Here is a 22,639-nt window from a genome sequence, read left to right as displayed (position 1 = left end):
TTTTATAAAATTACAAAACAGTAAACAATTAAATAGGGCAAGTGGACGAGCGTATCTAGCTTTAAAACTATTCACTTTAGCTGAAATGAGTTTTAGCTCCCCACACGACTTTCCGAGACGACGAGATAAGGAGTGCATCTACTGTCCTGCGCCAAATACCCTTGGGACGACCCACTCGTCGGCCATCTTGGGAAAGTAGATCCCACTGCATGGCATAGCCAGCAAAATAATTGTCATCATCGTCATCAACGGCGCAACAACCGGTATCCGGTCTAGGCCTGCCTTAATAAGGAACTCCAGACATCCCGGTTTTGCGCCGAGGTCCACCAATTCGATATCCCTAAAAGCTGTCTGGCGTCCTGACCAACGCTATCGCTCCATCTTAGGCAGAGTCTGCCTCGTCTTCTTTTTCTACCATAGATATTGCCCTTATAGACTTTCCGGGTGGGATCATCCTCATTCATACGGATTAAGTGCCCCGCGCAATGTAAACTATTGAGCCGGATTTTATCCACAACCGGACGATCATGGTATTTCTCATAGATTTCGTCGTTTTTTGGAATATTTTATATATATAGTTGTCATTTACTCCGCGTCAACCATACCCAAGCGCCCTCGTTTGCGGTTATCTGAAATGAGTTTCAGCTCACCCCACGACTTTCCGAGGCTACCGCACTCCTCCTCGACTGTTCTGCACCAAGCACCCTTGGGGTGATCTACTCGTCGGCCGCCACTTTCCATGTGCTAATCCCGTATAGGAACACAGATAGTACACTAGCACAGGGCAATCTCAACTTGATCTTGGTGCTAAGATAATTGCATTTCCAGATTTAAGATAGGGAAACGAAAACGGATTTAGCACTGTTAATGCACCGAACAACATCCGGTTCGGTGAAATCGTCGGCAGAAACCAGGCTTTTTAGATATATAGATTGGTCGACGCCTTCGATGCTCTGCCCGCTAATGCAGATTGAAAAAAAAAACCTTAGTTTTGTTGGCATTTGTTTTCAATCCAACTTTACTTGTCTCTATTTCCAACTCCAGAGCCATTTGACCAAGGCTCGTCTGCTTTTTCATTAAATAGGTAACAGTTCTGTCATGCCAGTCAATCTTTGCACGGGATATCCTCATTCTTATTTCCCAAGCTTGAGTTTCTCAAAAGGTGTAACTTCTTTCAAGAGATCAACCAGTGTGCGACTTGGAAAATCCTTGGCATACTTTTCAAATTAGCATTCTGAGGATAAAAAATTGCTGGCAATTTCGTCGCAACAGTAGAGCCAACTTTTCAGAGGCTTCATTTCTGCCCTGAGGAGCCAAGTGAACGAGACCTCCATTGACGTTGGCTTCAAGTGTATTGATTCAAAAACCCAGCATACCCTCGTCCGTTCACATCCTAACTGACCTAAGTCTAGATAAAATTTTTGTTTGAGGAGCGACTAGCTCCCACCTTCAAGTGCACTGATTCTTTCTTTCTAGTGCATAGGTCATTTGGTGGATTCGTTCACTAAAAGTCAGTTGCCCTTCGTCAAATAAATGGCGGACACAAATCGTCAGGAATATTAAGAGCAAAAATAACAAAAATCCTAAACACAAAAGTGCCGAAAGTCACAATTGCGAGTTATCGAAACTAAAAATGATATTTGGAATTACTACCTTCCAAAGGATATGCACATTATTTGTCAACGTTCTCAGTCCAGGTCGTGTACACAGCGTAGCTCCAACAATCTTTTCCCAAGGCTATAAGTTGGTACTACTGAAGGTTCAATTCCAAAGCTATCAAATGCACAAAATCGTGTAATTGGACTTCGGTAAATGCGGATGGTCCCCTTTCTTCCCTCCACAACGCCTGTCAATGTCCAACCGAAATACGAAATTGCGGTTGCCTATAGGCACAGGCGCCGATATAAGCATCATACCGCAAACATATAAGATGGCCAACGTCATTGATGGAAACCCGATCTCGAACCAACACAATACACGCTCCCAAAAAGGACATCCCAAAAACCCAACCTGCAGTGGCAAACCCAACAAAATCCAACAGACGAGTTAGATTTGCTGATTGTTACCAGGCAGGACTTCATTAGTCTCGTACACCACCAAAATGCCACGAGTCTAGCGTGGTCATCACCCCACTAGCGTAATGGTCTGAGTCTCACCATGATCTTACCGATATTCAAGCTGGCCTAAAAACAAATTCCACCGTTTACCAAACTGGAAGAAGTTGCTGAAGCCATAAACGATACCTTATTCGCAGGGCGGAATTGGTGCTCTTAATAAAATTCATCGCTCACGGAAGCACCAAAATTCAGGTTGGCATAAGGGGTCTACGTCTACTTCATTAGTAATAGAAAATGTTTAAGCTTTTCTGCCGTATTTTGGAAGATTTCGCGAGAATGTATCCTTGCGAAACCCTCACCGGTGGTGTAATTCTAGCCAGTTGACCTATGTATTACCACAACCACGGTTGGGCATATACCGAAGTTTACCTGGTCAATGCTCAATCCTGCGGTGTGCGTCTGACTTAGGCTCTTGAAGTAATGCAATTGTTCATCCATTTCCTTTGCGAAGTTGAGGAGATTAAGAAGCGCAACTCATCCCATTGCCTATGCCTCCAACGAGAAGTCACTGAATCGCCCTGTTGGTCTTTAAAAGATCGGCAGGTCGTTGTGGCATGTTTGGATAACGTACATGCATTGGTGGTTACACGGCGCTTTTTTCAAGGCTTGTCAAAATCCGAAGCGAAGCTTGTTCGCTTCCATAGTTCAATGCAAAGATCCAAGTCTTTCTAAAAAATCATATACGCTCCTTGCGTAATTTGTAAGCAAGAGTAGATTGCCTATCTAAGCTTTTTGATTTAAAATCCTATTCATGGTTCAGCGTGATACTACCATGGCGTATATTTGCGTTTGTGATATTAGATAAACCCATTGCCAACATTCTTCGTATGATACGTCGAGGTTTGCACCATGTTGTTGTTAACCTATAAGTTGGTCCTCGGAGCATGCGCCAACTGCATCCACGGCCAGCAAATCGTAGTGGATACAGGGTTTTCGATAGCACTACAGGAAGGTTCACCTTTGGCCGTACTTTGTATTGACTTGACAGATATGGGTTGCTGCCCTTCCACGGAGATACGAGCTATTTCCCTTCTAGACAAGTGTTCGGATGAAATGGACTGCCTAGTCTGGACTGTTTGTTTCTGCGACTAGCTACTTGTTTGTATTCAGACATTGTCAAACCCGGTCACGGCAGGTGATATGGACCAGTTCCTCGAAATTAAATATGTGGCAACATCTCCTGGCAGGAACGGAGTGTATGGATTCTGTTTTTGTTTACGAATTGAGTGGCACTAATTTTGAGCAGCTACTTATTTCTTCCGCCTAAAGCAGGGACCACTCCTTCTGGGGGAATACCCAATTTTTCAAAAAGTAGTTGCTGATTATTTGGTTTGCCAGATCGAAAAAGACCAATTCACCAGACGCTGTCTCACTTCTGCCCTTCGGAGCAGAGCGGCCGAAAGGAGTTATAGGTGTAAGTGGCTAAGAATATGTGAGTTTGAAAATCCGACATTGGTATGAATTATAACGACCAAAAATCGTAAGTGTGAAACCTTAGCTGGTCCGAATTGAGACAAAAATTTTATTTTTGCTTAGGAACTGAGCGGAAAGTAAGTCCGCAACCTACTTGATGGTGGGCTCAGGACTGAGGCAGCGTCAGATAAGTTTGCCAATGTCCTGACGAACGAAACCGTCAGAAAACTCAAAAGTAAAATGGGAAAGGCACAAAAGAGGCCACTCTTTTCGCTAGTGTAAATGTTGAAAAATCACCAAACTTTAAGTGTTCTTTTTGCAATGCTGCCTCTGCATGTTCAAAGCTAGCAGCAGATAGTGAAAAAGAAACTTCACTTCGGCATAATTTTTTGTGTATTTAGTGCACCTCCTGTAAATTTAGGACAAGTGAACCTTGGAAGTCACATCTCACTCCTACACACGGTGAAATCTCGTGTATCAACATCCACTAATAGCATTATCTAACATGTGGAGAGTTCATCAGATATCTGCTCTAGCACTAGCCTTCCAAAATCCACCATCAACCTCTCGACAAAAAATTGTCAGAGTTCTATGCCTCCATCAGGGAAGTCAGAGCAGTTATATAACTTACGAACCTTCTTCTTCAGAAGAAAAGGACAAGTATTACGATCTCTGGATTGGGGGGAAAAGTTTCGGGGTAATACGTATTCTCTACTCTCCATTTGGAGGATGGAGCTGAAGTAAGAACGAGAGTCCAGGTAGTCCGAGGGTAACCAAAGGTTGTCTCAAGTTCCATGATAAATAAATCGTTCTATGACGGAAGAGATTGACTAATCCAATGATATATGAAAAAGTTTGAGGGGTAATTTGGGTTACTTTCAAGTTGGAGGATGGGCCTGAAGTAAAAAGTAAGGTTCTAGTGGTCACGCCCCCCGCAGGTTCCACATTGAATAAAGAAACTTTTACGAAGAAAAAACTTGATTGATCCCGGTCGCGTGGAAACCGTTGGGACCTTCCTACTCGAAAACACAAACCAGCTGGGACCACTGGGATGAATAGTGTCAAAAATAGAAGAGTATCCTGTTTCACCATTCACCTCGCCCCATGTGTCAATAGAGAAGCTGGATCAACAGTTGCGGTCATTTTGGAATATCCCCTTGAATAAAGATGACGCTAGCCAAGCTATCCGAACATTAAAACAGCGCGGGGACAAGACGTCTTGATGAAAAGTTAGGCAGGATTTCATGGAAGCATTACACAATGAAAGTTGTTGGCAACTCGCTTTGGAATTTTCTGACCTTCTTGTTTGCATAATTTTGGAAATACGTGGAAATGAAAAATTTGGTTTAATTGTAAAAAGAGGGGACATAATGCTTCCTTCTTTTTTGATTGTCATTCGTGCCTGCCTAAGATTTTCTTTGATTCTAATTAGCCCTAATCTTTGGCTGCATACTGGGATGGGCTTCGCGATTCTGCAAATATTTTTTTTTAAGGAGCTTAGCTTAGGATACCTAATTTTTCCTTGAGTTGTCTTCTTTTCATAGGTTTCAAGGTCAAATTAGTTTTGTAGGTTTCGGATTGTGAGCCCGGAAATCTCCTTATTCTCTCCGTCTCTAGTTATCGTTCAGCACAAGCAAGCTGGCTTCATGTACCGGTGAATTTTCTTCCTTCATTCCGTTGAAGTCTCTTACATCATCAGCAATTCTTCTATATGGAACAGCGCATATTTGGTCGAAGTCCCACGAAGAAATACTTTCACAACAAAGGATATTGATATTTCGCCATTTGACAGCTCCTTATTTTACTGGGTTCGTGTCTCTATTTCGCGCTGCTTGCTGATGCTAGCCCTTTAAATTAACTATTTCGACAGTTTCTGGGTTGAGAAACTTATTGTAGTAATGGTTTCCCCTCATTTCGTTTCCCAATTTGTGGATTTTAGGCAGACGTCTGACACTCTGAAGAGTTGGGTTAGGCATTCTTATTGCTGACGAATTCCCGATAATGGCTTCATATTTTTGGATTGATTTTTCGATTTGCTTTATCGATTACGGCAATGGGTATCTTCAAAGTTTATGGAAGTTTCTGTTGTTTAATTTGTCCATGGTGACCTTGTACTCTTCTTTGTCCATGTTGATAATCGCATTGGCCTTATCTGTTTTTGTTTAAGGTATTGCTTGCCTGTTTCGCTGGCGACCGTTGTTTTTTTTTCTCACTCTTCATTCGTTTTTCCGCCTCTTTTTTTTTATTTTGTTCCTCTGTTGGGTAACATTAAAGGGTATGATGCAATTCAAAATAAAACTCCTGTTTCGACTAGGACAGAAGCAGGTCTTCAGATACTGCTACTTATCATTGTCATGGAGCCAATGTGACAGGCAGTGGCAGCCAAATCTAAGTTGCTTCCTTTTTATTCATTGATAAACGCGTTACGTCCTAGAGTTTTGTTTATCAAGAAGCTGCCGAAGTTTGGTTCTCAGCTGACCCAGGAAAAATCTTCTTCCTATGTTATGATTGAGGGGGCTCTGATTTGTATTCGACTGACGGTGGATCACACGAATTGAAAACAAAGTGTCTCCACCTTAAGATTTTGTACACAAAAGCCCGGAAGACACTTTCTCTCCAATTGGTGCGGTCCTTCATCAACTGGATGTGAACTTCTTCGATTAAAAGAAAAGAGAAACTGATGCCTATGTTAAGCTGATGAAGGTAAAAATTGCAATTCGTCATAGAATCCATGTGAACGTGAAGATGGGAATCGTGTCTGAAATGAGATCCTATTTTTAAGATTTAAGGCCAGACTAAATAACATCACCCATGAGGGCTTCTGTAAACTACTCATTATCGATACGTAATGAGAAAGAATAGCTAAATCGATGAAAGGATCCTCCAATGCGACATATCCACACAAGTCTCCTGTTCCTGTTGAGTATAAAATCATCAACACAGTCTCTTCCTTCTTATTGCTATGTTGTGATGATAAGCCTGGAACAGCGAGGCAAACACAAACATCCATGACGTCCGAGATTCGAACGAACCTGGGGCAATGAGATCGAAGGGCTGACACTCAACCAATTCACCTTTGGCGCCTTCAATATCACATAGTCCACTTAGAAGTTTATATTAAGTAAATTTAAGCATCTGAAGTACAGAGTTCTAGGTCCATCGCCAAATTGTCGGATATTTAGGACAATTTCCAAGTATCTACGAAAGGCAAGAATACTAAAAGGAAATATGTAATTTTTTCATGATACTCACTGATGAAATCATTGTTCCTGCCAATTACAGAAGGACTTTATTGATCTGTGCTGCTGACTTGCATACAGGGCTGTCTCCTGTACTCTGCATAGGCCATAATTGTCATTTACTGTCTTGCATAACCAAGAATACCAATTATTAGGTACATAGTCACAATTTGGCATTTGCATGTCAATTCCTCCCGATATGCAGGATGCCTGAAATATTCGTTATCTCTTCAATAAGAGAAAAAACCCAAAGTATCTCTTCCTCGCAATAACCCTTGCCATGACACTCCCTCTACCATTCGACTCCCAACAAAATCCTTCTAAAACCCACAGAATCGCCTTGCACGCGCCAAGTAAATTAAGGATAACAAAACCCTCCACTCTCTTTCTCTCTCATTACTTCCAAAATCGGATATAAGGATCTTATATAAACGGGGAAACATGAACTGAAGAGTCGACGCATCCCCCCCAATCTCCCGATTTTTCAGAAGCTCTCTCTCACTGCAAAATTTATTGGAGTAGGACTCGACTGAAATGCTGTTGAGAGGATGAACAACATTCTGGCAAATTTACACGCATGAATTCTAGGTCATTTGTGGCTGATGGAGTAACCATAGTAACAAGATATCGTTGCTATGTTGTTGCTCATTGCACATTTGTTGTTTTCATCCCCCTAACTCTAATCGCTCTAACTCGTTTCTTGTTGTGTACGCTTCACTCGGGATACTAAGGAAATTTCTCCTCTATATCCTGGTTAAGTGTCGTCATCGATTCGGTGAGAGCATGACTATGGTTATGAGCCAGTTCCATTAGTTTTCAAACATACGACGAGGATGTACATTACAAGATTAAAACTGGTTGTTCGATGCTAAACGGTCCTTGATTTCTATAAAGCATGAATAGGATTTATTAAAAAAGCTCTGGTTTGCCTTAGTTGTCATCAGAAAAGGGCTGGGAAGCAGAGCACGCTTTGATGAGATCGGACAAGTGGAAAAAAACAAGTTTATGGTTGTGGTCTTTCTGTGAGTTCCGCTGACGCCAAATGCTAGTTAGCCCCCACTATGTGACTGTGAAACAAAGTGTTATTTTAAATGTGTGTTGAACTGTTTACGATGCCGGAAAGGATACAATCAAACACTTGTGTGAAAGGTTTGACCTATATTTCCTCTTTTTCCTATTTAAGGGAGTGATAATTACTAACGAAATAGTAGACAAAACGTGGGTGTCAAATTGTCGGGAGAACCCGATCCCCAGAGAAAACATCCCTAAACATATGCTGCATCGGTCGAAAACGCAAATAGCGGTCTCATCTTTGATAGGAAGGGTGCTAATAATAAATCACATTTCGATTCATTTTAAAGTACGTTATGTACACATTAATAGTGGATACACAATTGACCTTGACATCCTTTTCATTTCCCTTCAACCCACCCTTAACAGGCGCAGGTAGTGTTTTAGCAGGAGGTGATATACAGTTTTCCTAAGTTTTTTCGCTATATCACCTTTCATTGTAACCAGGGAACGTGGTGATAACAAGTAAACATTATGTTGTTATGGCACCGAAATTATGAGTTTTATGCGGCAAACATTGGGACGAGTTGAAGAAGAAAATAGCATTTTAGACGGCAATTTCGAATAGAATATAATAAACTAAATGGCAGAAAGGCTTATTGAAAAGTGCTAGGGGATAGGTCAAAAGTGATTCTTTTAAGTGCAAGCTATAACGTTGTGAATGTGTGTGTGGGTATAGAAGTGAACTTTTCTGTGAGCACAGGTGGATTTATAAGGTGTCGATAAAGGGCTTGACTTTTTTCAGGTTTGAAAGGCAAAAAATTGCACTTTGTCCTTTTCATCACGCCTGCTGTCCTCTAGATACTATTTTTAAATGTGTAGCCCTTATGCTCAGCAACGTAAGACTTTGATCCTCTAAACTTCTACTATAAAAAAATCGGCGATTCTTTCAAACGATAGGAATGCGAGTGAAAAATTATAAACCCAAAAACCAGCCCCTGGGAAAGTATAAACCAACCCCTATGTATGAAGGGCTGCGTCTTATATAAAAAGTGGTTACATTTTTACTTGATTGAAGCAAGTACATGAGGAAGAAGAATGCGCGATTCAATCGTCTCGCGTTCCCCGAACAGATTGAGCAGCATTTTATAATGACAGACACTGTTAGGCCAAACCGCCAAACTGTAATGGAGCGGAGGCAATTCACTCAAGAATGAGTCTTGCTAAAAAGACCTCTATATGGTCCCAGTATCAATTCGGAACAGAAAAGCCAGACTGTAGCTTCAAATTAAGTTCATGAACAAGAGATCTGGACAATTACGGAAGAGATAATTTGTCTTCTCTTCTTCTTTTTGTCGGAACTAGTGCAGAAATTGTTCAAACTCTTTCTCCTATTGACCACAAACATCCATGACGACCGGGAATTGAACCCTGGGCAATGAGATGACCAGGGTGACGCTTAATCAACTCACCCATGACGGCATTCCTTAAGCCTTGCCATGGTTGACAGGCTTATATTTACCTCCACTGATCTCCTTCGTGAGGGAATACAACCAACCCTAAATGCGAATGAAGGTTTTGGAGTTACATTTCATATTTTACGATACCTCACACAATACTGGGCTTCCTTAAACCGCTATCGCTGCAAGCTACTTTCGTAATATAATATAAACCCTAAACGATTACTGACATGATTCTGCAAACTTTGATCCATTCAGAGAATTTTTCAAGGTATTTAGGCTCATTTCACACGTGTATGGTTGCATTGAATTCGGTTCTGTTTAGGTCGCTGCCGACAAGGTCTTACTTTCAAAATCTATTCGTGTCGTGGGAGCATCCAGTGCTACTCGGTTAGGTACCAAATAAAAACCTAATTGGAACCGAAACACCGTTTCACACTTATCGGCAGCGACCGAAACAGAACCGAAAGCGAACTGAACCGTATACGTGTGAAACGAGCCTTATAACAATTAGATCGCTGGTCAGCGAAGCGTTGCTCATTATTAGAAACAGGCGGTAGTCTGAAGAGGGAATGTTTGGGAAATATGATGGGTAAGGTCTCCCACTTCATCCCATTTGGTGGGTTTAGACAACTTTGACAACATGGCGCTTGCATTGTCATTGTGTAACAGAATAATTTTGTAATGCTGGTCCTCCCATTCCGGCCGATGTAAACACATTGATGCCGTTGTTATAGTATGGGTTCAGCAACTCATTTCACCAAATGTTCGTACAGTGAATATAATGCATTCAGCGATCCAAGTGCTTGATCGCCCTGGTTTCAACCATGTGCTTTGCCTTTTGGATTATCGTAGCAGATTCACTTTTCATCGGTGGTAATATTATGATACAAAAAAGTCCTTATTTTTTTACGGTTGGAGAAAATCGTGGAGAGAGTTGAAACGCATTGCCGGGAATATAAGAATGAAAAGCTGGCCAAAAAGATATCGTTATATCGGGGAATAACCTTATCTCTGTCCCATTTTGTACCACGCGCTTCCAAGCACAGGGAAGGGCGGTTGGGGTTTTATCTATCAAGAGATGATTTAGGAGTCATAAAAGCCTTTGATAGCTATTTCTGTAGGAAATTTTTTTCTGGAAATGGCAGGAGTGGCTTTTCTGGTTCGATTTTTCTGTTCTGTCGGTCGTAAGCCGCGTCTCGGTGGATAGAATTAAGCTGTTTTTAAATCGGTGCATAGTATGTGATGTTCAAAGCCGACCGCGCTTGTGAACGGGACAAAGGCCGAAGAAAAAGAAGACTTAGTGTATGGTATTCAACTGCCATTTTCCCTCAAATTGATTACTCATTTAGATGACATTAGATACACCTTTTCTCGGATTGAATAAAGCAGAAACTTTCATTTCTCGTACAATTCCTAAATGTCAGTTTCTGAACATTTCTTTTTATGTCAGGCTGTGTATCTGTCTTTTTTTCCAAGGACCACTGTACTCATCCAAAGCCCCCGGCTTGTAGGATTTTCAAGCAATAAAATAAATATATTCAGGTATTCTGCTAGCACTCTTTATTCTAGACTTACGGATTTCTCCTTTCCACGTCTCCTTAATTTCCGAGTGTATGCCCCGCATGGGCCTCGCAGATTATCAGCCTCGTCCGATTCATTTCCTGCATTAATGCGACGTCTTGTCTCGGAGGAGGACCAGCAGCTTAACTGAGGTGCACTTCGAGTGCTGCAGTTTTATTTGTGTTACCTTCACCATGACCTTCTTGGTCAGTCTGCCTCGGACCGTCAATATTCATCTCCTCCAACAGCTTGTTGGTGGCCTCGACTGAATTTCGGTTGTCGTCCGGTTTCGGGGAAAACTCTTACCTTTACATTCTTGATTCCGAGCCGCTCTCCATAAACCGCCTTTTGCAGTACCTCCAAGCACTCTCCATTTATGCGGGGTAGAAAAGGTCGGCTGGGGGTGGCTCCTCCTTGTTGATTACCGCCCAATCGGTCATGGGGGGATCCTAGTGTTTTGAAGAAATTGAACGAGCTTGTTCTTATTCGTGCGGACATCAGATGTGAGCTACTGGTCTTTTGGAAATCTCGTCATATGTGACAATCTTAAGTTTATGTTCTCCTTCTCATCGTTGATCTTAGCGAAGCATGAGCCGTGAACGTGCCTGGAGAAATGTTTCTCGAATGCTGTGACGTGATGTTCACATGTTCAATCAAAGCAAGGGATGCATCCTCAATGCAGGGTTTCGCAGTACATGCTTCGTCGGCCAGCCGTTGTTATTTCACTGCTTGCAGTGTTTTTTTTGACACAGGAGTGCTTATACCGTCTGTTCCTCTTATTTTTTCGAACGACCTCATATTAAGATCGACTGCGGTGGAAAACTCTAGTTTTCGTCTTCTGTTGGTTTCCCAGACGTTAGTCGCCGTATTCCTCTAAAATCGTGTGGTATTTAGCCAGCTCCATTTCACCCTACAATACCGGAATCTTTTCTGCAATTTTGCTATAGATGGTCTTCTGGTACGTGTTCTTTTGTAGAACTCTAGCGAATATCAGCTTTTTCACTAGTTTCTGGTAACCGTATTTTTTGTCGGCGGTTTCCGGAGCGGGTTTCTATGGCTGGTACTCGCTATGTCCAGCTTGAAGACATTGATTTCAAGTGTCAAAATCGCTTATCTATCTTCTGCCTCACTCCCAGAGGTCCCTCATGTTGGTCCAGGATGACGCTTCTTCGACTGTGCTGTTCTCGACGGCAGCTGCCTCTCGGGTTGTACTCCGATGATACGCCTGGCATCGACACCTCTTCTTTTTCTATCATCGCCCGCTTTTGTTTTGAAAAGTTTAAGTCTACGTCTTGGTCCTACGAGTAATCCGGAAACAATATCTTCCAAGCCTAACGCTACCACCAGAGAAGGGTCTTATTTGAAGCTGAAAGTAGTCAACCACCAGAGAAGGGTGTTATTTGAAGCTGAAAGTAGTCAAATTATTCTGAATCCACTGAATACTGTCGACCAAGTTCCTCTTTGGTCATCCAGCATACGGCTTATGTGGTGGCACATTGGCTTGGGTTCCTATTAGGGCCTTTAACAGTGCAGAAAGGATGATCCTCGGGCTGTTGCTTCGTTTCATTGCCCACTAGATTCGCTTGTCTCTAAAGCTTGGCCAGCAGGCGAACAGAGCCTCATCGGCTATATTAACCTACTCTTAGCCAGGCTCTGAACACTGTTAGTTCGTCTGAGAAGGGTTTCCACCTGTCATCGCCGCTTCTAATCAAAAATCCATGGAAAATTGCTCACTCAACCTCTTAGTTGCTACTCCATTACTTACTAAGGATTTGACATCCTTCTTAGCCTTGGGCGTACCTGTCTCTTGAGGCCTCTGCGCAGTCAGTCTTTGCTGGGTGTGTAGTTTTTGCTAAAGCACCGATAACGTTTATATCTGCAATTGAGTCAGGCACTCCTTTTCGACACCCTCCCTTGCCAATATAGTGTCCAACTGTGCTCTTGCATTTAGTTCCCTATTTCTCCATTTATAGGCCAGCGTGTTGAAACCACTGACGATCATTTTGTAGTATTTTCCTTTTGCATCGTGGACATGTTTGTCAATCATTTGAAATTTATCCAATTTGCCTGTTGGCTCTACCATATATAGATTACCGCTTCGGTTTCTGTAGAGTTCTCTTATAATCAAAATTTATACACCACATTTGTAGTTCGCTCGCCTAAGGAAATCTTGAGTGATCCTGCAAATATTGAGGTAGGTTTAAATTACACTCGGTCGTGTTGGACTTACCCACTAAAATTACTTCCTCTTCTCTCTACTCTTCTCGGGGAACAGCCATTTGATATTACGTCCCGGGACTGAGTCAGAATTCATCTGGTGTTCGTGCTTGCGTTCGTATTATATCTCTCGTTCCCTTTTCCGACCAATTTTTTCCTGTCTACATTTCTTCTGGATCGCCTTTTCGATTTTAGTCCATATCTTCTTGTGCTTCAAGTTATATTCCGTAATGTTTTCGGGGGCTAAGTACTCCATAGCCTACTTCATTGTAACGTAGCTCGTTCCACCTATCCTATATGATTCTGTGGACCCAGTGGTCTTTTTCTGACTCGGTCTAACTCTCCCGTCATTTGGCGATAGATTCACTCCTTGCGGACTGCCACCAGGGAGTAGTAGATTCTCCGTTGACATACGCTCGAGTATAAAGACGTTCAATTGAGAAAATCCGGGAGCATTCTCCTCGTTATATTACTTTGAAACTTAGATCTTGGCCGACCACTACGCCTAAATACTTGAGCACAGACTGTAAAGGTATAGCTCGCGCTCCAACTTTAATTTTTGCAGACGTGCCCTTTTTCCCCTTCGTGGTAAATATTACTTCCGTCTTATGTCTTGCAATGGATACACCTGGATTCTCCAAACAGAACTTAATTTAGAAAACTCCTTCATTTCCGTAAGTCTCGGCCGCTTCGAGGAATTGTGAAAGACCTGCAAGTCCAATTTCCTCCACGAAATCAATGGTGTATCCAACGTCAGTACTCCACTCTACGTTATTATCCATAAGAATGTGCCTAGAATTGACTTCTGTGGAACCCCTGCTTTAAGATATGCATTTTGCGGTATCCTGGCTGCTGCTCAGACAGCCTTGTTAGGAGTGGTATTCAGACACTTTCTAGGACCCCTTCCTCAGTTCGATAGAGTCTCCTCAAATGGAAAGTTAAACCACTCTGATTGCGGGAAAAAATCGTCACTTTTTCGTATTACAGTTTAGCGCAGGCAATCGATAGAGAAAGTTTGTTCTTCATTTCATTCACAAAAAATTCGGTACTCATTTTTTGGGAACAAATGCACTTTCGCTTGGGCGCACCACGCGCTCGCCATAGCATTTTGCCGCAATGCTGCCTCCCAGCGTTGCACTTTGCAGCATAACCTCTTTGAAAATCTTCCCGTCTAACCTGTTGGCTGTCAATCTTGCCGGGAACAGTTTGCTCCGATGGATGACTTTGGATATATTCTTCACTGACGTACCATTGGAAGTACTTAGCTAAAATATCATTAACATGTAGCTAGCACCTGTGCCTGATCCCCTTTCCCGTCCTTCGGAGTGTATTGATGATTCTAATGGTTTGCCATCGTGCCGCTTGTCTGTAGCACGCACCTTCCTCAGAAACGATGACCTCTACTGCATGAATTTGAAGGGAAGTTTGAAATTGTGAACCTCTTCCTAAGGAATAAGCTTGTAACGAACTTTTGCGATTTCTAGTGGTTCGTCTAACTTCTAGTCAAACTTTGTAATTATGACCCTCCAGACTGAGACTTAGTTATCTTCCCAAAAGACATGAGAACGGCACTTTCAAAACACTTCGCTACATGTCGGATACCAATAGTAATATGAACTCTCGAATTTTTTGAGGTAGCACATATTTATATGTCCATATTCTGTGATCTACGCAATAACCAACAATTTAGAAATAACGAACTCTTAATGTTGTGCAAATTATAGGCCTGCAGCAACGGAACAGCACAAAGATAAACACAAACCTCCATGACGAACCGGGACTCGAACTCGAGGTGGAGGGGCTGTTGTTCAACCACCCATTTTATCATATTTAAAGACACAAGTCTACATCTATTTACTGATTCAATCATTCCAAGAAAATTAAGGTTTCCCAAAATTTTCCAAGGTACGACCTCCTTAGAAAACAAAAATCGGGTTTTTTTTCGGCCTTACTACTGTGTCAGGTGTTACTCGATTGCGTTAATGTGATAAAAACGGCTATAATGAGGGGATGGCTCTTGAAAATCGAAAGACTAAACTCCACCAAACTGCTAGACAAACAAAAACTTATTTTTGATTTTTCTCGAACCGAATTTTCAATGAAGAATAATTTACGTATTTTTGTAATACATATAACTCTGTCCCCCTCCTAAAATCTCAAGCACCTACCGTCCCTTTATCCATGAACTCCGCTCTCACCTAATTTAAATGCTGCAACTTTGTTGATATGTGGACATGTGTGCTAAGAGCATGGTTAAAATTCCGATAAAATTACTTCTCAAGTGAATTTCTCGCGAGGTCTCGGCTAAGTTTGGATACACAATTTGAAAATTGTTGTTGTCTATTTATTTGTTTGTTTGTATTCATACTTATCGAATCCGATGCGTAAAATCTTCTAGACAAATAGACCACGTGGTTTATCAAGTTCGCTCTTGGATACGCTGAACTTCCTTAGATATTTTTCATTCTGTCTCTAGTCGGTGTGTGGTAGCCATAACTAGAGAGAAGCTACTGCTAGTTGTGCTGTACTCGTCCATATGATGTGTATAATTAAATTCTGACAAAAGCTCTTTATGCTAGTTTACTTCAATTAGAGTAGCTTCAATAGAATCAAGCTATGAAGGTGATCAAGTTTTCGAGACTTACATGAAAGTTCATTGAATATTTTTAGCTTGAAATTCAAGTCCTCAACTCCATAGTAAAATTAGTGCGAAATCACTTGTACTCAACTTTTCCATTTATTTTATTTTTAGAATGTCTCCTGAACGACCGCCTTCACAGAGTATGGGCGGGACAAATATAATTGAACAACAACCGCAACAACAGCAACTCACATCAGCAGCAAACACAACAACCGCAACAAATATGGTGCTATCAACAATTCCAATTGAAACTGGACATGTTGTGATACATCATCAAACTTCAGCGGCAACAAACGGAACAAATGGAACTACTTACACTCAAATCACAAGAAATGGTGTACCACAAAATCTAATATCAACATCGGTGGTATCATCAAGTCCACCGCAACTAACAACGAAAACAATTTCAGCCATGACGGCATCATCACCGCCTTCCAAATATGTTGTAATACATCAAAACGGAAGCGGACAATATCGGACGGCGGATGGAACTGCAGCAATTTTGACCACTCAATCAAATGGAGTTGGTAATATTGTTCTCCTCGCAACTGAGCCACTTAGTACTTCGGAACAGTCTAATATCATTGTAAATACGAGCGGTCAAGGTACTGACGAGGAGTTAACTCCACTGACATGGCTACAAGATAAGGATTTGCTTAAGGACCTGGTGGTTCGACCCAATGGCACAAAAGCAGCCCCCACAGCAAGTCCGTCTAGACAATCAAACGGAAATGGAGGAGGAGCCATATCTCCCACAAGTGATTTCATGGAAGACTCATCTGTCTCAGAAGACAATGCATCCTCAGCGAATTCAAGTTCGGATCAAGGAATTAGTATATCAAGCTCCGAATTCTCTCCAACTTCATCGACCTCATCGTCATCGTCAGTTCCTAATTCAGCGGCAGCTTTCTCCACATATCACCACCCGCAGCAAACGAGCATGCAATACCATCAAGTCACTGTCGCGGCAACAAACCAAAATCAAGCTCAAATTTCGGCACCTCACTTCATCAACAACAACACTTTAACAAAAAATCGCAATCACTTGGTCTCCCCAACCAAACCATCGGTTGCATTCTCACAATCACTACCGGCAAATACCTATACAATTACCACGGATGTGAATGCACCCAAAACGGTTACGTACAATGGCAAAAGCGGTACAACGACTGTTGTGGAATACAAAGCAGGAACGAATTTCTCACCACCATCAGGACGTCAAATCGTTACTACAAATCATACAATGCTGTCGCCTCAACGATCACCACCGATTTCAGGTAGCGCAACGGTTACAATAACTTCAGCCACATCAACGCCAGCTAGTTCTCAAACGTCTTCGCCGAATCCTTCGATGGGAGTTGGTGGTGGAAATGCTTCATCAATGTCGACATCAACACCATCGACAACACCCCATCAACATTTCCATAAGAAATATATCCGCGAGCAAATGAATGGTGCAGAACAGCAAACAACGCTGCAAAGGAATGGTAATGATGGCTCGGAATATGGCAGTTGCGTTGGGAGTCAGTCGCAGCAACAGCATCATCAGCAATCGCATTTGTAAGTACCAAGAACAGTTAGTTTTATTGTTTTGTGTGGAAGAGGTTCGAATTACGTTAATCCCATGAAATTACTTCTGCCCTTCTGGAGGGCAAGAATGTTTGTTCAGCCATCGAGGAGCTTGGTTTCCCTTTGTAGCCTCTACATGGGTTAATTTTCAGCCTATAAATAAACCCTCGTTATTCTGAAAGTACCACGGCACATATTGACCAAATAATCAAAATAACGCTGGAGACGATTTCAACCTCGTTTTTTAATTCAACTTTGGACGTTTTATTCTCGTTGAGAATTGAGAGATTGTTAAATGTTGAAGTCGAAAACGGGGCTCGCATGAGGGGACTACCAAGTGTAAAGAGGAGAAAAACATGTTGGGTCCATGATCGGACTCATTTGTTTTATCAAAACAAAGACGTCTTAATAAAGAAATGAAGTGGGCAGACTCTCACCATTCATGTACTCCCCGATCTTAGGGTCTAGCCTAATTCCAGCGATTCCAGCGTGTTTTCCACTCTTCGTAACATTTCTGGAACGCTTCAACTGGGATGTCCGCGAGTACCCTCGTCACGGCCGCTTGGATGTCCATAATTGATTCAAAATGGGTTCCTTTCATCACCGATTTTGTTCTAGGGAACAAAAAAAAGTCACAGAGTACCACGGCGATCACTTTAGAGGCTAAATACTGGGATACGCTGAGGGCGATGTAGCACGGCGCGTTGTCGTGATGATGGATCCAGTTACGAGCGATATCTGGGCGCACCCTGTTGACTCGTTTTCGCTGTCTTTCGAGTACTTGGCGATAGTAAACTTGATTTACGATTTGCCCCGGTGGAACAAATTCTTTGTGGAAGATTCCACGGCTATCAAAAAAAGTAATAATCATCGTTTTCACCTTCGGACGTGCGGAGACAACCATTGTGAGCTTTGGCGTTTGGTTTCCGGGTCGCATTGCGAAAACCAGCCCTCATCGCTTGTAATAATTCGGCCAAGCAGCGTGGGATCGTTTTCCACTTGTTCCAAACAGTCTTCTGAGACGGTCATTCGATGCTGCGTTTGCTCCTCAGAAAGGTTCTTTCTCCGGGAACAACTTTTTCATCCCGAAATCCCCTGCTACAATTTGTCTGACAACATTCTAACTGCTAAACGCTGATCTTGAAGAATTAGAGCGCGCAAACGTTGCGCATTCACGTCAGTCCGCACCTCGACTGGTCTCCCACTCCGCGCCTCGTCTTCCACGCTTTCACGCCCCTCCTTAAACTCTTTATGCCATCGAAACACCTGGGCATGAGTAAGTGCACTATCACCATGCACTTTTACAATTTTAGCGTACGTTTCCGAAGCTGTTTCGCCCAGTCTGGCGCAAAATTTTATCGCGACGCGGTGCTCTAGATTTCGTTTTTTCATTTTTGTGACGAGTACCACCAACACACCTCTACTCAACACGACACAGCAGGCGAACTAAACAAGCTAGAGCGATGGTGAATATATCAATGGAGAGGGGAAGGAGAAGGGAATTGGTTTACCACAAACGCGACAATCAAACCAGTCTCATTACTTAATTGTCTAACCTCGTAATTACCGGTGGAAATCCCCGAGTATAGTTTGGGAAACAAAAATTGTTTGCCATTTTTGAAATACTAGCTCCAATAGCTGCTCTTTTGAAGATAGGGAAAAAGAAGTTGAGATTTTTAAAGCTTTGCAAGAGATAACAATGGGTAAAGATTTCTAATGGAAGCCATAGATAATCCTGCCAAATTCATAAAAAATTGTACAATTAAGCAGACATTTTTGGGATATCACTCTCTTGTCATCGATATACTTCTAGAGGCCGGGATGTTTTAAATCTTGTCTCCATGTTGTCTTTCATGGCTTCTTTTGAGCGGGAAAGCAGAATTAGGTCAAGACTATAGTGAGCGTGGAGGATCAATTGAATGTGGGTATTATCTCAAACATTTTTGACTAAGCAGACGCATTTCCATGATGAAACTACTACGCATTTTTGAAGCTTCTTCCTTCGGCAACGCATAGTTCTTAAAAGTAAAATGCAGCTCTAACAGTAGTCATGGTAGGTTTGAGCTCGTGGCGAAAACTGCGTCCGATATCAAAGAAGATAATGATTCCTACCTGGGACGGAATGAACCTGAGGTGTATCACGCTGAACTCTGCCTTGTCTACAGTTGTATCCATGACTTATACGGTTAATTGAATTTAAAAAGTGAAGATCATTTTCAAGCATTTGAATCAATATAATTGGGTTCGGTTGGGGTCCACATTTGCTGCTGTCAATTTAAGACTGAACCTTCTGTCAAAGTTCAAACAAGCGAGCACATGAGTTATATCTTTGTCTATTCGTGAGGTTGAGGTAGATCGACGGTGGTATTGGCCCGGGATCTTCTCTAGAGCCTCTAAACGACTGCCGTCGGAGGACTTGGATATGTGGGTCCTTTGACAGCTAAATAAGCCGTATAGCAAAAACTCAGTTCATATTTCATACTGAGAGGACTCGTGTTCAGGTTGCTGGATAATGTTAGTAATTTGCATAAGGTTGGCGCAGCAATAATGGTAGAACCAAAGTTAAAACCCCATTCAAATACACGCATTTCTCCTTCTCTTCATCTTCCTTTCCACAGCATTGTCCAGCAAAATGCGGCGGTTTGTCATTGGATAATGAAAGCTACGCAAAACCTGTTGATAGTACTTCTTAGTGGTGGTGGTTCCATGTGAGTCGTACTCACGATGAATCGTGCCTCTAGGATGATGCATGCTTCCATTGTGAGGCCTACTTACGAAGCTGCGTCATTAGACGATGTCGTTGTTTACTTACACTTCGAGGATGCTCCATGGATCCATTATGATGCTTAGAGTTTAATTTCTAGGTCATGTTCATAAAACTAAAGCTGCGTTTACTGTTCGCAAGCTCCGGCATGTTCTGTACGACCTCCAAATGAAATTGTTTCTGCTCAATAATCAGGGACTAGCGCATATTTCGCTGAAAATCCTCATGAAGACTCAATTTTCAGTTCAAATGGAATGAATGAATCCAAGAATGATTGATTCTACATCATCAGGGCCCTAACTTCATCAGTAAAAACATGGGCTCGCAGCTGTGCAGTTTTATTTGCAGAAAATATGGAACTAACGTTTAGGATAGTGAGGGATCCTAAGTCCACATCTAATTGATGTTGGATCGGACCAAATGGGGAGCAACTTACTCTCACGATTTTTGCTCCACGGATCCCTCGTTTGGGGCATGGCACCGAAGCATTTAAAAATAGGGACAAACGGTTTCGTCCAGGACAGAGGCAATCATCAGGCATCAGTTGCTGCCTCACTTTTGCCCTGGGAGCAGCGTGACCGTAAGTGGCAACAGATGGAAAACTATCCTTTATATATTCGCAAAAACACGCCAAGTGCTAATTATATCCAGAGGTGAGGCAGCGTCTGATGAGTTGCCTCTGCCCTGGACGAAACTGTTTCTCCCTATTTTTTTTTCTGAAATTAAAGTTTGAATTATTACAAAATCCACCATATTTATCAGATTCGTGTTAAGGACTGCGAAAAAACTAGGTGAGGGTTTTTTTTTTGGTAGATTTGGACAAAACGAGTCGAAGACAGGAGTAAGAGATTCCAAAGTTGATTAAGTTTTGCGATTTTTTGCTTAAGAGCCGGCACTTGTATCGTGACGGGCACGATCCAGTAAGAACGCCGGCGCCCGTTTGTCTCCGAACTTCCCTTCCATCCGCGCTCCAGAGTCTAAGCGCGATAACGACTAGAAAAAGGACTTCTTGGATGATTCAAATTAAGAGACCGTCTTCAGGGTTACTTGTCACTCAATCGTTTGTACTTTTGCTGACAAAGTTTAACCGTAACATTTTAAAGGATATACGTCCCAACTCAAACCAAAGTTTGATTCCTTGCGATGATCTAATCTATACAGCACCTTTCACTATCCGCTGGATTAGTGTAGTCAAACAAGACCTATTCATTGTCGTTGATAGCCTTGGTTGCAAATGAATACTAAGCCGTTAACGTCCGAGCCTTCTTGCTGCCATTTGGGTTTAGGAGTTCAGATCGCCTCTTGGGTTACCCTTAGCTGCAAATGCCTTAAGCGATTCTCTCCGTTCGACTTTGATTAAATTCGAGGATTGTGATTTTTTCGAAAGTGGTTTGCCGCAAATTCTAGGAGCAAACGCTCGCCGATTAGAGCTTAGTGTCATAAGTCTTTTAAGGACTGGATCCTTAACGATTTCAAATTGGATATGCAGAGAATCTGAAAATCAGGATAATCCTCTTGCTTGGGGTTGGCTCATTTATGCAATAGTTGGCTGTTATGACTTTGGTTTTACTGGGGAAAGTAGGTCGACCTCGGCAGAGTCCTTTTCCCCCAAGACACGGTTAGTTGAGAGGGGAGATCGTCTGGTACACAGAGTTGACCGTTCATATCTTAACCCATGTGACCACTCAGCCCTCGGCATAGTAGCCATATCTTGGTGTGGGGTTTATTTATCGCTTAGCTTCGGGTTTCTTCTCTAGTTCCCCAGAGGATATCCATTGCTAATGTTCCTCAGAACGGTTTTACTGTGAGGTCGGCATCAGCAGAGTCCTTTTCCACCAAGACACGGCTAGTTGAGAGGGTAGATCTTCTGGTACACAGAGTTGACCGTTCATATCTTAACCCGTGTGACAACTCAGCCCTCGGCATGGTAGCCATAGCCATCTTAGCTTGGGGTTTGATTATCGCTTAGTTTCGGGTTTCTTCCCTAGTTCTCCAGAGGATATTTCTTGTTAAGATCTTCACAACGGCAAGCTAGGCAATGGTCGAGGAAGAACAATTTGAGAAACTAATAGCAAAATCCATTCTATGAGAAAAAATCGAAAGTTGTTACGTTTATGTAGAGCAAGTTGTCAAGTAAACTTTACTGTATCGCCTACTCAAAAAAATCGTCTCACAAAACGAAATAACAATCATTCAACCTTTCTTGCTTTTTTTAGAAGGTAATTAATATGTCTGTCTACATTCCCTTTCAGTACAAACGGCTCAGATCCCGATGACTTCCATCGAACACCTATTAAAAGTGAACCTATTTATAGTAACAACAATAGTCACGACGATAGGCTTATGGCTCGTGAAAGTCTTAATTTTGATAGTCCAACAGCAACACCAAACGGACGATCGCTTTCAATGCAAAAGGCAAATTCATCCTCTTCAACATCATCATCAACCGCTACCACTCCATCAGCAGCAGCATCACCAAAGCAAAAACATCCGACCAACGTGCCATATGATCCTATGGTGCATACAACGAATAAGCCGCCATATAGTTTTAGGTAAGTGAGGATTGATTGTGTAAGAGTTGTCTTCATCGAATTTTTAGAAAGGAGGATAGCCTCGTTAATTTTTCATGTAAAAGGTGATCCTTC

General features: G+C 42.2%; 1 protein-coding gene across 8 annotated transcripts in view; it reads left to right on the top strand.

The window, feature by feature from the left end:
• Positions 1-22,639, top strand: part of LOC119653440 (nuclear pore complex protein DDB_G0274915) — a 121,621-nt gene that overhangs the window by 88,028 nt on the left and 10,954 nt on the right. For 6 of the 8 annotated variants that reach the window (XM_038058023.1, XM_038058021.1, XM_038058027.1 and 3 more), the window contains exons 2-3: positions 15,773-17,221; positions 22,247-22,546. In XM_038058023.1, coding sequence (XP_037913951.1) covers positions 15,774-17,221; positions 22,247-22,546 — 1,748 coding nt within the window. In that variant the 5' untranslated portion in view covers position 15,773. Of the gene's footprint in view, positions 1-7,603; positions 7,919-15,515; positions 15,643-15,772; positions 17,222-22,246; positions 22,547-22,639 lie in introns of those variants that run through there. The other 2 variants (XM_038058025.1, XM_038058026.1) reach the window with 2 other exon arrangements.

The sequence above is a fragment of the Hermetia illucens genome, chromosome 4, assembly GCF_905115235.1.
Source record: "Hermetia illucens chromosome 4, iHerIll2.2.curated.20191125, whole genome shotgun sequence".
NCBI lineage: Eukaryota > Metazoa > Arthropoda > Insecta > Diptera > Stratiomyidae > Hermetia > Hermetia illucens.
The sequence above is the reverse complement of the archived record's forward strand: the minus strand, read 5'-3'. Positions and strand labels throughout refer to the sequence as shown.